We start from the raw sequence: 14,853 nt of genomic DNA on the forward strand, positions 1-14,853 counted from the left end.
CTCAACCAAAGGAAGGCTGAAGAGACCAAGGAAGAATCAGGGGGAGGGGTCAACAAATTGCCCCCACATGCAAAAAACTGGACCCTGGCAACTATTGACAGGAGGATCAGGCCAGAGGACAGGACAGCAGTAGCCTCATCAGGCTTGAACGGGAAAAGTCCTCACCCTACTCCCCTCCCCCCCCAATTTCCTTAGGTTGATATTCTGTTTTCTGCTCTGGAGTCAGGTAGCCATAGGATGCAGCCCCATCAGGGTCAGGACCTCCACCACATATTGAGAAGGCACCATCTTGCAGTGGTGGTGAAGGTCCATCCGTGACATCACAGGCTCCCCTAACAAACCAAAGACCAGGTGGAGATGCTGCACGCCCTGCCAGGGGCTCTTCCCCCATCTGAGGTTCCAGGCTCAGCCCCTGAGTTCTCCTCGGTGATGCCAGACCACCTTGCTATCTCTCCCCTAATGCAGTGGAAGCTCCTCGATAGCACAGCCTGGTTCATTTTTGCCTCTGTATCCCCTGGGCCTGCCCCAGAGTAGCTGCTCACTCAATACTTATTGGAGGATTGACTGTAGGGATCTCTATGGACAATATAATCATCCCCACAGATAGCATATCTGGGCCTCTGATGGGCCTTTTGAGGATGGTTATTTGGGTTAGATGTGGATACACAGGAGTTGCCTTCTTGGAAAAGGACTTTCAGAGAGAGAGAGAGAGAGAGAGAGAGAGAGAGAGAGAGAGAGAGAGAGAGAGAGCAGAGAAGAGAGGGAAGGAAAGAGACGCAGATTTTTTGGTTTTTTGTTTGTTTTTTGACCCCAGCTTCCCTTCCACAGAGCCATGGGGTTGGTCTCCATAGAGGAGAAAGCCCTCCCCACTTTCTATCAAAATGATCCTGTCAACATTTGAAATACTCTTGTCCCCATCTTACAGGTGAAGACTCAAGGGCTTAAAAAGTTCAACATATAATCACTCATTTAATAAATCTTAGGACCCCCAGATTTGGAAATGCAAGGAGTAGTAGTCCATTCCTCTCATTTTACAAGTGAGGACCCTGAGGCCCAAGAGCCCCTGGGAGCCTTTGCCTTGCCTGATCTGGATGCCCCCACATTCCTCCAGGGTCACCTTTGTCTCACCAGGTAACTCTGGAGCTGGCTCAGCTGTACCTGATCCAGGGGGACCTAGATTCCTGTGAGCATCACTGTGCGGTCCTTCTGCAGAGTGACCAGAGCCATGAGACCGCCTGTGTGGTAAGGTCCCCCATGGCTCCCCTCCCTGGGCTGACCGAAGCTTCCTTTTACTTTCTCCATGACATATGGCTCTTCCCCTTGGAACCAAACTTCCAGAAGTTTAAAATATCTCTTGGCTAATTTATTTCCATATTCTTTTTCATATTTCCATATTTCTTAAGAGAAATATCCCATGGAGGGGAAACTAGTGAAGTGGCAAGTCCACACTGTCCATACTGACACCTTGGGGGGGCTCTAGGTCAGAGGACCATTTGATGTTTCCACCACACAGATGGGAGGCCCCTCCCAACACACTAAGGGAAACCTCCACAAGGTCCCTCGAGTCACCCTCACCCTGGGAGCAAGAAGCCCAGTCAGTCAACCCTGCCCCTGCCCAGCCTCAGTTGAGGGATGGAGAGAAGGAGTGAGGCAAAAAGCCTGGATGTCAGGGCCCTGCTCTGCTTGGGACTTGGAAGCAATGATCTCCTCCTTATCATGGGGAAGAGGCCGGGGAGCAGAGCACTTGTCCTTTGACTGCTCCTTGGGGTCTCCCTCTGGGAGACCCTCCCCAGGCCCTTCAGGACCAGACAGTGATGGTAGGCAGTGAGGTTGAGGCCTGCCCTAAAGACCTCCCAAACTCTGGCCACCAGATGTCCACAGGGAAGACCAGAGGCGGCCCTGCTCCTCCCAAGCCTCATTTTCTGGGGTTCTGACCTTCCATGCCTCCTGGATTTTCTCAGTTCCTACAGTGAATACTGACCATACATCTGTTCTCTCATAGATGATGGCCGACCTGATGTTCAGGAAACAGAAATATGAAACCGCCATCGATCTGTACCGGCAGGTTCTTGAGAAGGCCCCAGGTAAGGAGTCTACTCTCTCCACTAGCCCCTCATTACCCCCAGTTCATCCCTCCAGCTGGTCCAGAGCCCTGGTCCTGGATGTGTCATCCATCCCATGGGCCTGGCATCCATTTGTAAACAAGATCAGAATTCCTCCCCTGCCTCCCCTGGTCTGGATGATTATGGCCTTAAGTGCTAGAAGCCCCAAAGGTGTTATAGGGGTGTATGGGGGGGGCACTGAGGATGGGAACGGGGCTCACATCTATGCCATTTGGGAACTAAGTGAAGAAATCCCAAACATTTAAACTGGAGGAAAAAATGAGGAGAGAAGGGATGACTCTCCTTGGATTTGTCCAGGTTGCTCTGAGGAAAAGGGCACAGCACGTCTGGCAGACAGGTGCAAGCTCCAGAGGAGCAAACTTGGGCTCCTAGCAGGGAGAGCTCCCAAAAAATGAAGGGGTGTCCTTGGGAGGTCACTGGGCCCCAAGGTCCATCTTCCTCCAGATTCTTTCTGTTGGCAACAATGAGAAGCAGCTCAGTACATAAGAGAGGATGTTGACCTTGAGGCCAGGAGAGACCTGAATTCAAGTCTAGCCTTTGAAACCTGCTGGTCATGTGCCCTTTAGCAAGTCATTTAATTTCTCGTGCCTCAGTTTCTTCCTCTGTAAAAGTTCCTTCCTCTTCTAGACCCCTGGGTCCCAGCAGACTTCCCTTGCTCTTTAGCACAGAAGACTCCAAAATCCACGGGCCCCTCCTCTTTTTCTTCTGAATGCCAGTCTGGCATCTCTCACCAGCTCTTAGGAATGCCCCCGAATGTCTCACCTGCACTTGTAGCCTGCCCCCCACACTTCTCCTCACCTCCCTGCTGCTTGTGAAGACACAAGGTTGGGGGGGCAGGCAGAGGGAGCTGGGGTTTGGATGAGATATGGCAGGTGCCTCCTGGGCATCCGAGTGGAGAGAGCCACCAGGCAGAGGGACTTTGTCTTGCTCCCAAGCCCTGGGGCATCTTGGGTCCATTCGCCCCAGGACAATATGATGGGTGATACCAAGGAGAACTTTGGGGGTAGGCCTGGGGCAGGGCAGCGGCCATCTCTGCTGGTACTGCCAGTCCTCCTGAGAGTCCGGGTCATCCCCCGAGGCATTCCTCTAGGGCTAGCTTGTTCACAGCTCCATTTTTCAGATGAGGAATCCCAACCTTACCAAGGCAGAAGGAGTGAACCCGGGGCTTGACTCCAGATCCAGGCCCCGCTCCCTTGTATCCCAGGGCCTTCACCCTGGAGCTCTGGCCCCGTGGCATCCCCCCCACCAGAGCCCATGAGCACCATGGTGCCCCTCCCCACCCGTTTTGTTTCTTGTTTCAGACAATTTTTCAGTGTTGAACAAACTGATCGATCTGCTAAGACGGAGTGGGAAGCTGGAGGACGCACCGGCCTTCTTTGAACTCTCCAAGAAGGTGTCCAGTCGCATCCCACTAGAGCCGGGATTCAACTACTGCAAAGGCATTTATTGTTGGTAAGGTTCCATCTTGTTCTCTGGGCCAAGGCAAGGGCTGGGGCCGGGGCATGGCCTCTTCTCTCTCTCTCTCTCTCTCTCTCTCTCTCTCTCTCTCTCTCTCTCTCTCTCTCTCACTGGCTGGGGGGTTGGGGAGCTGGGGCCTTGGAGCCTCAGGAAGACTCCAGAGTGAGTCAGGTCCGTGCTCTCACCCTGAATGGGTCAGTTCACTGATGACTTTTGACCCAGGGCCTCTCAACCCAGACAAATGGGCCATTATCAGCCCATTAATCCCTCACTGACCTGGCTTCCTGGGTGGGCTCCAGGGTTTATTCTTTGCCCGAGCTGGCCAGAGCCCCAGCCCACCATCCCCAAGGTCTAGCAGGCCACCCATTAGTAAGCAGACCATAGAGCCTGAGACCCAGAGCCATAACCAGGCCCTGCAGAGGCCATAGCCCAAAGAGAGCACCCACCTGGGCCTCACAGGACCCCAGTTCACATCCAGTTCAGTAGCTACCCATGGGCCTAGGGCACTCAGACAAATCTCCTCGCATCTCTGGGCCTCCCTTTCTTCACCTATGTGATCGCTGAGGTTCCCCTCCCCCTGATATCTAGGAGCCCAGGATCACTTTCCTTGTGCCAGCCTTGTGTACTTGTTCCCTCAGTAGGGATAAGGGGTGAGGTCAGAACTCCCAGTGGAGGAAGCTCCCTCCACTGAGCTGGCTGGCACTGGGGGCCCTCAGAAGTGACCCGATGGTCACTCAGCCGGGATGTATCTGAAGCTGGGGCTTGAGCCCAGTTTGGCAGGTGGGGAAGATGAGGCTGGGGCATGGAACAAGTGGAATGTGTTTGTCCAGTGAAGGACCAAGATCCTCCAGGGTGGTCTGTAGGTAAAGAAGCATAATGACCATAATAGCAGAGGTGAGCCCTGCCACTTCAGACTGGCACAGCAGGGCATTGCTGCCAGCGCCCCCTGTGCCCACCCCTCCTCAGGCACATCGGACAGCCCAACGAAGCCCTGAAATACCTCAACAAAGCCCGCAAGGACAGTGACTGGGGCCAGAGCGCCACCTACAACATGGTCCAGATCTGCCTCAACCCAGACAATGAGATCATGGGGGGAGAGGCGCTGGAGACCCTCACAGTGGATAACAGGTGACCCCTCGGCCCAGGCCAGGAGCAACCCTGTGTAACTCCTTGCCTCCCTTAGAGCCCCTGCCGCCAACTCCCATGAGCAGCATCCTTGTCAAGGGCTCCTCTGACATGGGCCACACCTTCCCCCAAAAGCCTGGGCCTGGGCCCACTTCTCCTCCCATGGTGCAGCAGCATCTAGGGTCCCAGCTGAGCTTGGGGAATTGGGGGCAGGGCCTCTTCCAGGCCCACGGGGTGACCCTGGAACCGGCCCCGGGGCTGCCTCCCCTCTCCCCAGCAGTTCCACCGAGAAGAAGGACTCGGAGCAGCATGGGGTGCGCACAGCCGAGAAGCTCCTCCGCGAGTTCTACCCCCACAACAAGGAGGGCCAGGACCAGCTGAAGATGCTACAGAGCTACTGCCTCCTGGCCACCAAGGAGAAGGCCAATGTGGAGAGCGCGCTCGGGGCCTTCATCGAGATTGCCCAGGTGGAAGTAAGTGTGCCCAGGGCTGGCGAGCCCCTGCCCACAGAAGGGGGAAGCTGCCAGGGCCCCGGACCCCCGGGGCCCCAGACCCCCCAGGACCCTGGATACCCAGGGACTCTGGACCTCCAGGGACCCCATGTCCTCCAAAGACCCCAGGCCCCTAGAGACCCGTGTCCTTCAGGGAAGAGCTTCCACTGCCAGACTTGTCCTCCCTCGGAGGCCTGCTTCCCAGAGAGTATCTGCCCCAGTCCTAGAAATGGCAGAGAGTCCAGTGAAGGTCACCAGGCCCCTAGTCATAGGGAACAGCAGTCAGGTGAGGGTGTCAGTGCATGGGGGGGAGGTGCATGTGTGTGAGAGTGTATGTGAGGGTGTGTGAGTAGATAAATGTGTGTATGAATGAGATTGTGTGTATGATTGGGGGGAGTCATGTGTGATGTGAGAGTGTGTGTGTGTGTGTGTGTGTGTGTGTGATTATATTATGGGGGGGGTGCATTGCTCTCTGTGTGCAGCTTCGCGAGTACCTGAGATTAGCCCTGGGTCCCACTGGAGGAGGCGGGTCTCAGCTGTCATGGGAGGTGGCCACTGCCTGGCCACCACAGTTGGAGGCCCGGGTCAGAAGAGCCTGGCCTCGAGGGTGCTGCATGGGGGGGAGGGGGGAGCTTGGCAGCCCAGGGGTCTGAAGGGAAGACCTCTGGCATGCTGGATTAAAGGGGAAGGTTCTCAGGGTGGGCCTTGCCTAGGCAGGGGCCTGGAGAGCTCTGGACCCCAGGCTGGGAGGAAGGGTGGGCACTGGGCAGGTCACGTCCTTCTCACTCTGGGCTCTGAAGCAATGAAAGCCAAGGCATGCATTCCCCAGGCCCCAGATTCTCAAGGCCCAGGGAACTCTGGACAGGGTGGCATAGGGCCCTCGGGGACTGTCTTTTCCCAGAAAGAAAGTGTTCCGGCCCTCCTGGCGATGGCCCAGGCCTATGTGATCCTGAAACAGATCCCCAAGGCCCGCACCCAGCTCAAAAGGTTGGCCAAGGCTCCCTGGGCCCTGGCCGATGCAGAGGACCTGGAGAAGAGCTGGATCCTTCTGGCTGACATCTACTGCCAGAGTGGCAAGTTCGACATCGCCTCGGAGCTCCTCCACCGGTGTGTCCAGTACAACAAGGTAGGCTGCTGCCAGGCGAGGCCAAGGAGTGAGGGCCAGGCCACTGGCAACCACCAGGGATGGGTGACTCCTTACCAATGCCCCCTAGAACCCTGAGAGCTCTGGCCATTTCCCCAGGGTGGTTCTCCAATGGCTTTGAAAGTGGGGGTGCCCTTGGGGCAGATTCCTCTTATCCAACATGGCTAATACAGAAATATGTTCCCCACAATTGTGCAACTGCTGCCAAGGGCAGCTTGGGAGGGGGCTCCAAAAATGGGGAACTCAAAAACTTGCAAAAGGCAGAATGTAGAAACCTGCTATGTATGTAATTGGACAAATAAATAAAAATAGAAATAAAAGATAAAGTGGGGGGGGGAGTCCCCAGGGGCTTGCTCTAGTCTCGGAGTCATTATTAAAGCCCATCATTGGGCAACCGCCATCTCCTCTCCCATTTAATCCAAATAACATAATGGCAAAGAAAGTGAAGCACCAGGAAACTGAAGCCCAAAAGGCAGTGACCAACCCAAGGCCTCACAGCTGGGCAGATGGGCCAGACCAAGGAGCACCTGGTACAGCCCGGGCCTGAGAGTTAGAGCACCCAGCTTCTCGACCCAGCCTTGTGATTGGCTGGCTGCCCACAGGGTCTACCTAGACTTAGACTAGACTCTCTGGGAGAGAAGCCCTGGCCTGGGGCCAGGGCTGACCACCCGATCCTTGCAGTCCTGCTGTAAAGCCTATGAGTACATGGGCCTCATCATGGAGAAGGAGCAGTCCTACAAGGATGCAGCAAGTAACTATGAGCTGGCCTGGAAGTATAGCAACCACACCAACCCTTCCATCGGTGAGCCACCAGGCCTCTCTCCACAGCCCCACACTGGGCCTGCCCCTTCTGGAGCGGAGGGTGGTGGACTCAGACTGAGAGAGGATGACTGCCCCCCCCACTCATTCTGAGGGATCAAAGAAGTCAGAGCAGCTGTGGGCTCTCTTCCCCCATTAGAGGAGCCAGGCTAGACTAGGTTAGGCTGGACCTGGGGGAAGATGGACTGGACTGGACTGGACTGGGCTGGGCTGGGCTGGGCCTGGGAATAGAAGGGCTGGACTAGATTGGGCTGGGCTGGACCTGATGACTACCAATCCTAGGCAATCCCTTGCACTTTCTCCTCCAGGTTTCAAACTTGCTTTCAACTACATGAAAGACAAAAGATTTGTAGAAGCCATCGAGGTGTGTCACAGTGTAAGCCATCTCTTTGATCTCAGCCCATTACCCACCTCTTTTCTGGTGTGCACACTCCAATGACAGTGGCTCCCTCTCCCTTGGCCCCTAGGTTCTAAAGGAGCACCCCAACTACCCGAAGATCAGAGAAGACATTCTGGAAAAGGCCCAGGGGTCTCTGCGGCCCTAGCAGAGCTGAATCCGGGTCTGGCACCAGTACGAAGCCCTGAAATGAAAAGCTAGTCAGGACCCAATTTAATTGAAGGTGGGAGCAGGAATATATAGAGCCTGGATCTTCCCCTCATCAAGGCTTCTTTGGGGGCACCTGCACCATTAGAATCTGAAATTTCAAAGACCACATGATCTTTCTCATTCTGTACTCAATGTCTATTTGGTTTTGTTGTATTTTAAATATATAGATAGATAGATAGATAGATAGATAGATAGATAGATATAGATATAGATAGATATAGATATACACACATAGCAAAATACAGGTGTATTTTCTACCAGGTGAAACAAAAGAATTGGTCACTAGGAGATTTAAAACTTTTTTTTTTCCTGGAGAACACAGGATCAGGAGTAGAGAGACCTGAAGCTCTTTCCTGGAAGTATAGGTCCCTTTCTATCAGCCTCAGTTTATCCATCTATGGGGAAAAAAAGGGAAGGAAAAAGTGGACTAGATAGTCCCCTAAGGTCTCCTTACTAGTCTAAGATTCAAAAATTCCAAGTTTCATATCATTTCTCACATTTAATCCACAATGTAGCTGGCGCAGTGGATAGAGCACCAGCCCTGGACTCAGGAGTACCTGAGTTCAAATTTGGCCACAAACACTTAATACTTACCTAGCTGTGTGGCCTTGGGCAAGTCACTTAACCCCATTGCCTTGAAAAAAGCAGGAAAAAAATCCACAATGTGGTCACAGAGTCACAGATGTTAAGTAGCAGAAGAGAAACCTTCATCTGATCTAACACCTTCCTTTTTCATTTGAGGAAACTAGAAACCAGAGAGGTTTAAGTGATTTGTCCAAGGTCACCCAGTGAGTTGTAATTCAGCCAGGATCTCGATGATGTCCAGAATGTGTTCCGAGGGTGATATGTCTGGAAATGGAGCAGAGAAAGTGTCAAGTTGGTGGCCCATGACTAAAGGACCCCCTGCTCAATGGTTGTTCCTCCTTCCTAGCGATGGAGGAGGGAGAAAAAGTATTCTAGTAGGCAGGGGATGGTTTGTTAAATACAGCATTCAACCTGGATCAACCCAAGCTGAAGAATCTGAGAACTGAGGGGCCATCAAAAGGATGGGGGTTGAACCTTGGAACCAACCAGTCAAGGGTGGAACCTTGAAACAGGTTGTGAAGCCTCCTTCACTGGAGGAAGGTCACCGAGGGCGGAACCAAGAACAATGGGAAGAAATGTTATCAAGGAGCCAGTGAACTGGTAGCATGGCAGGGAAGCTTCTTCCGGAAGTGCCAGTTCCGGGGATCAGTCCTGGTGCTGCTGCTCATGGGATCGGTAACCTTTGCAAAGTCACTCAAGTAGGTCTGACTTCCCTAAACCAATTTCCTTAACAGAAAACTGGGTCATTAAATCATCCCCTCAAATGGCCTCTAAAATCTGAGAAGACAAATAATTATGAATTAACATGAGTCATTAATATGTTTTTTTCTGTGATGTTAATGTTTATTATAGCTGTATCTTGATTTGGTAGTCACCTTTAGCAGCCCTTGTGGATGAGATGAGGATATGATGAAGTCATGATTTCATACTTCAGTAGGGGGGGCCCTCACATACAGGGACTATTTTTTTAGGGAATTTTTATGTCCCACATCGTGATATAGTAGAGATCACTGGTCAGGGAGCCAAGCAATCCAGGTGCTATTTGTGACTCTACTAATCATTCACAGGAAAGTCTGCTCTCCCTGGGCCTCTGTTTCCTTCTCTAGCCCTATTATCTTCTCTCACCTTATTTATCTTATCTAAGCCTATCTCTAGGTAGTTAGACTAGCTGCTCAGGAAGCCTTAGGTTCCTGCTGGCTAGTTTATCCTTACCAGGCAAACACTGAAGGGACTAGAGGGGAGACAAGGGATGACAAGTTCTCAAAGCTCTAGTTCTCCCAGATCTCCATTTATTAGACCAAATAGAAGTGCTGAAATATCCTCCCCAGTCCCTGGCTCACTCCCACTCCCATGGTACTTAGTAAAACAACACTCTGGGGCTAGAGGACACCAAGTGATAAAGGTTTACAGTACTCCCACACACAACAGTCCCAGGTTGGTTCTATAAATAACATTCTGTAAGACGCAGCTGAACTTATTAGAAAGGAGCATAATACAGGAGCCAGGGCCCAACTGGAGATGCAGGGAACCCCCATCCCACCACCCATGCTTTTTACCCACATGGCTCAGGATACTCCCTGGGACTCGGCTTCCTCATCTGTAAGCTCATCTGTAACATGGGCAGTTGGAGTTGAGGATCCCTAAGGTGTCTTCCCACCCCTGATCCAGAACCCTCTGAATCTGATTCAGATATTTCCAGATGAGGCAGATCAGCTATCACCTAGGTTCAGGCTATAGGTCCTTGGCCAGGTCTGGTTCTCCCCCGCTTCCCCAGTAATAACAGCCTTCCCAGGAGAAATCAACTCCATCGATCTTTTTGTTTTCCAAGGACCTGCTTCACATCCCAGAGTAGAACATATTTTAAGACTGCGAGTCTGCCTTCTGAATAGTTTCTTATGTGGGTGTTTTTATCTAGTTCCCTGATGGCTGCCATGTTATCCTTTCATCATAACTGGGGTTTATGTGGGTCCTTCAGGTGTCCAGGACAAAGGCTTCTGTTATTGTGAGGAGAGTAGTGGGAGAATTATTGACCCCATCTTCCAGAGGGTTGCATAGCAGTAACTGCCAGAGGTGAGATTCAACCCCTCCTGGCTCTTGAACCAGGGTTCAAGACTTTTTCCTCACTGCGATGATACTTTAATGACTTGCCCATGAAGGAGAGATTACCATCAGAGCCAACCTGAGGAGGTCACTTAATTATTTCTGTAAACACAAAAGGAGTTCCCACATCACTTAGCAGTCTCAGGCTCACTTTGCTTCTTCCTTGAAAAGTTATAAAGTCTTCATCAGAGCCCTCAGAGGCTGGCTGGCCTCTGCTGGCACTGAAGGCAGCCACCAGCAGCCTCATGTCCCTTGCTTCCCCCAGGTCAGTCTCCCACACTTCAGAAATCCAGGCTCCTGGATCCTGGTGACTGCTGGGGCTGAGGCAGCATCTGGTCAAGGATAAAACCACCCCACCAGGCCAGGCATTGGCACATCCCATGGCAGAACCCAGAGGACTCAGTGTGGGAAGGGAGAAAGGTGGGTTTTGATTTCTTCTAGGAACCCACCAGGTGGTGTAAGAGAGGGCCTTGGGTTGTGAGGCCAGTGAAGAATGCTGCTAATCCCCTGCACTTCTCACCTCTGAAAGGAGAAGGGGCATCTGGGACCACTTCCTGAGAGGCACTAGGGCTTTTCAGGCTTGGGGCCTGCTTCATCCCTCAAAGCTTCCTTCGATACAGGCCCTTTGTGCTCTGAGGCACAGGTGGAGCAGACCCTCTTTGAAAGGCCTTTAGGAGGCCCAAGGGTCCCAGTCTCTGAAATTCCATCATGAGAAATGCATTCCTTTCGTTGCAGGATATGAACTCAGTGTACATTAAGGGTGAATGTGTGTGCTGGGGAGGAGTGGACCCAAACAGGAAACTGACTGGTGCACGGTATAGACATCCCCCAATTAAGTCCAGATGGCTGTGGCCTACAGAGAACTCTCTCTGATGAGTAGGCCAAAGTCCTCTAAGATAAATGAAAAAAAAATGTGATGGGCTGAGGACCCCATCAAGAACTCCAAGGAGAACCAGCAATGGCATTTCAGAAAGGTTCCAGCACCAGGGAATAATGAGTTTGGAGGCAGCTAGGTGACACAGTGGATAGAGCACCAGCCCTGGAGTCAGGAGTACCTGAGTTCAAATCTGGCCTCAGACACTTAATGACCTAGCTGTGTGGCCTTGGGCAAGCCACTTAAGCCTGATGGCTGCCATGTTATCCTTTCATCATAACTGGAGTTTATGTGGGTCCTTCAGGTGTCCAGGACACCTGCAAAAACTTAAAAAAAAACAGAGTTTGGACAGTGACCCTCCAGCAGCCAGGGTGTCTCTACTCCAAAGCAATAGTTTGGGGGGACCCCACTGTGAGAGTGCCTAAACTAGCCCTTCTCCCAAGACCCTTCTGGAAAAGAAATCTTCCTTATTCCTGGTTCAAATCTATACTGTTTGTTAAAATAGTGGGGGCACCCTCTTCCCATTTCTCTTTTCAAATGAAAATAATTCCATAGCATTTATATCACGGGCCCTGTGTGATCCCTTAAAAGGAACCTGCTTTCCTCTATCTGCCCCAGCCCCACTGCAGCCCACAATTTATATTAGTAAAAGCTTGGTAGAATCCGGATAACATTAACCACTTGTATCATAAAATGTGACACTTCCCAGCTGGAACCCCCAAGGCAAACCCAACCTCCCAAGTAGAAATGCATTTCCTCTCCCATCTGGCTTACTAGAGGAAAAGAGAACTAGGAAGTTCATTTACTTAATAAAAACAAATTCATAAAACAACAGGATTCTAATAGTCATTTATATGGGTCAACTCACTTATAGCTAGGGCAACTCACCCTTGTTGAGCCTATAGGAACTACAAGCAAGGCATCTCATTGCTTCCAGGTCATGATCTGTTCTCTGCTGTCCACACCAGTGTCCATTTCATAATAGCAAGAACTAGTGATAGCATTTATAGAATAGTTTTGTCAAATTCCTTACAACTCTCTACTGACTCTACTGACCCACGATGCGGGGAGCCCACTACCTTGGTGTTGCAAGCACAGGCATGGCAGGGAACATGTGAAACAAGACCGTGTCTGACCTTCAGAACTTCCTGAATATAAGATGCATGCCACCCTTTAGCCTCATTCTCCTGAATCTGCTGCCTCATCATCATTGCATCAACTGGTTGGTCTTCCATTAATGGGAATTCTTAAGTCTTTCAAAGTTATTTATTTTTGCAACATAATTCCATTTTATAAATGAGGAAACGACTCAGAGAAGAGACCTGCCCTTCAAAGATCCCAATGAAAATGAATACTAAAATTAGGATTCAGGTATAGTCCGGAATCACAGATTCCCATAGGTCACTCCATCCCATGCCTCCTGGAGCAACTTTGGACATCCTGGGAATTCAGGTCAATGCAATGACCCATCATTGATCCAGAAGACTGCTACCCACTTCCTAAAAGGGAGCCCAGGATGAGACACACATTTTTGGCATGGCCAACAAAGGACAGTGATTTCTGTCCGTTATTATAATGGTTTTCTTTTTTTTATTTCTGTAGGAAAAAGGAAAACAAATGAGAAACCAAATGCTTGTTCATTGAAAAAATAAAATTTAATTTTGAAAGAATGAAAGCTCCACACCAGGTGACCTCAAGGTCAGCTCTTCTCAGCCCTACTGAAGGAGGTCTGAAATAATGGTCTTTCGTGTTCAAAGAGGACCATGTTGTCATATACAAGATGGTATCACTATACACCACACTGTATTTTAGTATAGTGAAGGGACTGTTGTGAATTCTGTAAGGGCTTGTGGATCCCAGGATTCGAATATGATCTGAGATGTTCTGTCCTCCATTTCTCTCTCTCTCTGCTGTTTGAGGCTCAATTCCATTTCTCAGCTGCTTTCCCACCCTGAGAGTTCCCTCTTCGACCCCCTTCTCCCATGGGTGAGTTCCTCCCCAAGCCTCCCTGCCATCTTGTGTTTCCAACTGTACTTTATACTCAGCGGGTTTCTCCACCAGGTGCCTTCTCCAACCCCATCTATTTCCGCTCCCTTTTACGAATTCCTCCAGCAGATTGTAAGTTCCTTGAGTTCCCCCCACTTTGCATTTTTATCCCTGTTCCTTAACATGCAGTTTGGCTTGTAGTAGACTTCATATATGCTTGTGGCTATGACTCAGCAACTTTGCTAGGCCTCAGTTTCCCTATTTGCAAAACAAGGGGGCTGGATTCAATTTCTACCTGCTCCTTTTCTCCTGAGATCTAGGAGTGTCTCATCAGCCCCAAGGCTGAATTCACTTGTCATTAGCTGAGGTCGCCACCAGAGGGAAGCAGTACTCCACAGAGACAGCCTCTTCTTGGATCCGGTCCCTAGGATGGGACATTCCGAATGCTTCAGGGCCACAAGGAGACCCTCTCCCCCCCTTCTGGGTTACCTGCAGCAGGAAGTGACCTTTGGGCTGGTGTTGGCTGGGCCCTGGGGGAAACGAAGGCAGGAGCCAGGGATGCGGCAGCTGTGTGACCCTGGATAAGTGGCTTCACCTCTGAAAACAGCCTACCAAGAGCATCACACAAGAGGACTTGCACATCGCTTTTGTCAGCCTTATAGAACAATTGAAGGATAGCTATTGTTCCATTGGAATGGACCAGTGCCCATTATGGTTGGGGAATGATCACTTGGAACCCTTTGACTGAAGGAGCAGGGAGTTGGGTGGGAGGAAGGGGTATGAGAAGAGGGTCTGGGAAGGGACCCAGGACAGGAAGATACTGCACATGAATGGAGCCATTTCCTGAACACTTCTGAGACTATTTGGGGAAAGCCCAATGGGCCAAGTCTGAGCCAGGAGGCTGGGGGGGGGGGCAGGGCAGGGTGCTGGACTAGACCGGGTAAAATGAGGGGAGCTCCCAGTGCCAGGGCTAGGCAGGAGGCCCTGGGAAACCAAGGCGAAGGGCTTGGCTTTGCCTTCTCAGCCACATAATGACCTCTCCAGGCAGAACACTTCATCAGAGTGGATGATCATTTCATTGAACTTTTATGGACAAGGGAAGGAGGTGTCCAGAGATGTGCATAAGAAGCATTAAAGATGGGCCAAAATACCAGAATTACCGGGGCCTGCACATAACCCATGAACATATGTGTTGGGTCAGCCAATCCCCAAAGCCTAAGAGGCTGAACCCCATCAAGCAGGCAGGACAAGGACTGGGCTCCCCGCTGCCAATGGGGCCCTCCTTCAAACTGCCTGGGAGAGAATGTGGATATTTAGGAATCTGGAGCCAGGGGAAGGATGAGAGGCAACCCGGCTGGCTACCTTCCCAGGGAAGATGCTGAGACCAGTGGGCTGACCTTTCTATGGCACTTACGATTTGCAAACTGGTTTAGATACTGAGCAAGGTCTGGGGTCAGGAAGACTCAAGTTCAAATCCAACCTCTGACACTTACTCACTCGGAGACCCTGGGCAAGTCACTTAACCTCTCAACTGTAAAATG

The 14,853-nt window shown here is 51.2% G+C and overlaps 1 protein-coding gene across 6 annotated transcripts in view; it reads left to right on the forward strand.

Annotated features, from left to right (window-relative positions):
• TTC21A (tetratricopeptide repeat domain 21A) overlaps window positions 1–12,143 on the forward strand; it is a 36,725-nt gene extending 24,582 nt beyond the window's left edge. For 2 of the 6 annotated variants that reach the window (XM_074199111.1, XM_074199116.1), the window contains 9 exons: window positions 1,132–1,242; window positions 2,003–2,084; window positions 3,425–3,575; window positions 4,548–4,709; window positions 4,984–5,179; window positions 6,099–6,323; window positions 7,023–7,143; window positions 7,469–7,536; window positions 7,628–12,143. In XM_074199111.1, the coding sequence (XP_074055212.1) occupies window positions 1,132–1,242; window positions 2,003–2,084; window positions 3,425–3,575; window positions 4,548–4,709; window positions 4,984–5,179; window positions 6,099–6,323; window positions 7,023–7,143; window positions 7,469–7,536; window positions 7,628–7,705 (1,194 nt within the window). In that variant the 3' untranslated portion in view covers window positions 7,706–12,143. The remainder of the gene's footprint in view (window positions 1–1,131; window positions 1,243–2,002; window positions 2,085–3,424; window positions 3,576–4,547; window positions 4,710–4,983; window positions 5,180–6,098; window positions 6,324–7,022; window positions 7,144–7,468; window positions 7,537–7,627) is intronic. The other 4 variants (XM_074199113.1, XM_074199114.1, XM_074199115.1 and 1 more) reach the window with 3 other exon arrangements.
• Window positions 12,144–14,853: the final 2,710 nt, after the last annotated feature.

This window comes from Macrotis lagotis, chromosome 8 (assembly GCF_037893015.1).
Source record: "Macrotis lagotis isolate mMagLag1 chromosome 8, bilby.v1.9.chrom.fasta, whole genome shotgun sequence".
Classification (NCBI taxonomy): domain Eukaryota; kingdom Metazoa; phylum Chordata; class Mammalia; order Peramelemorphia; family Peramelidae; genus Macrotis; species Macrotis lagotis.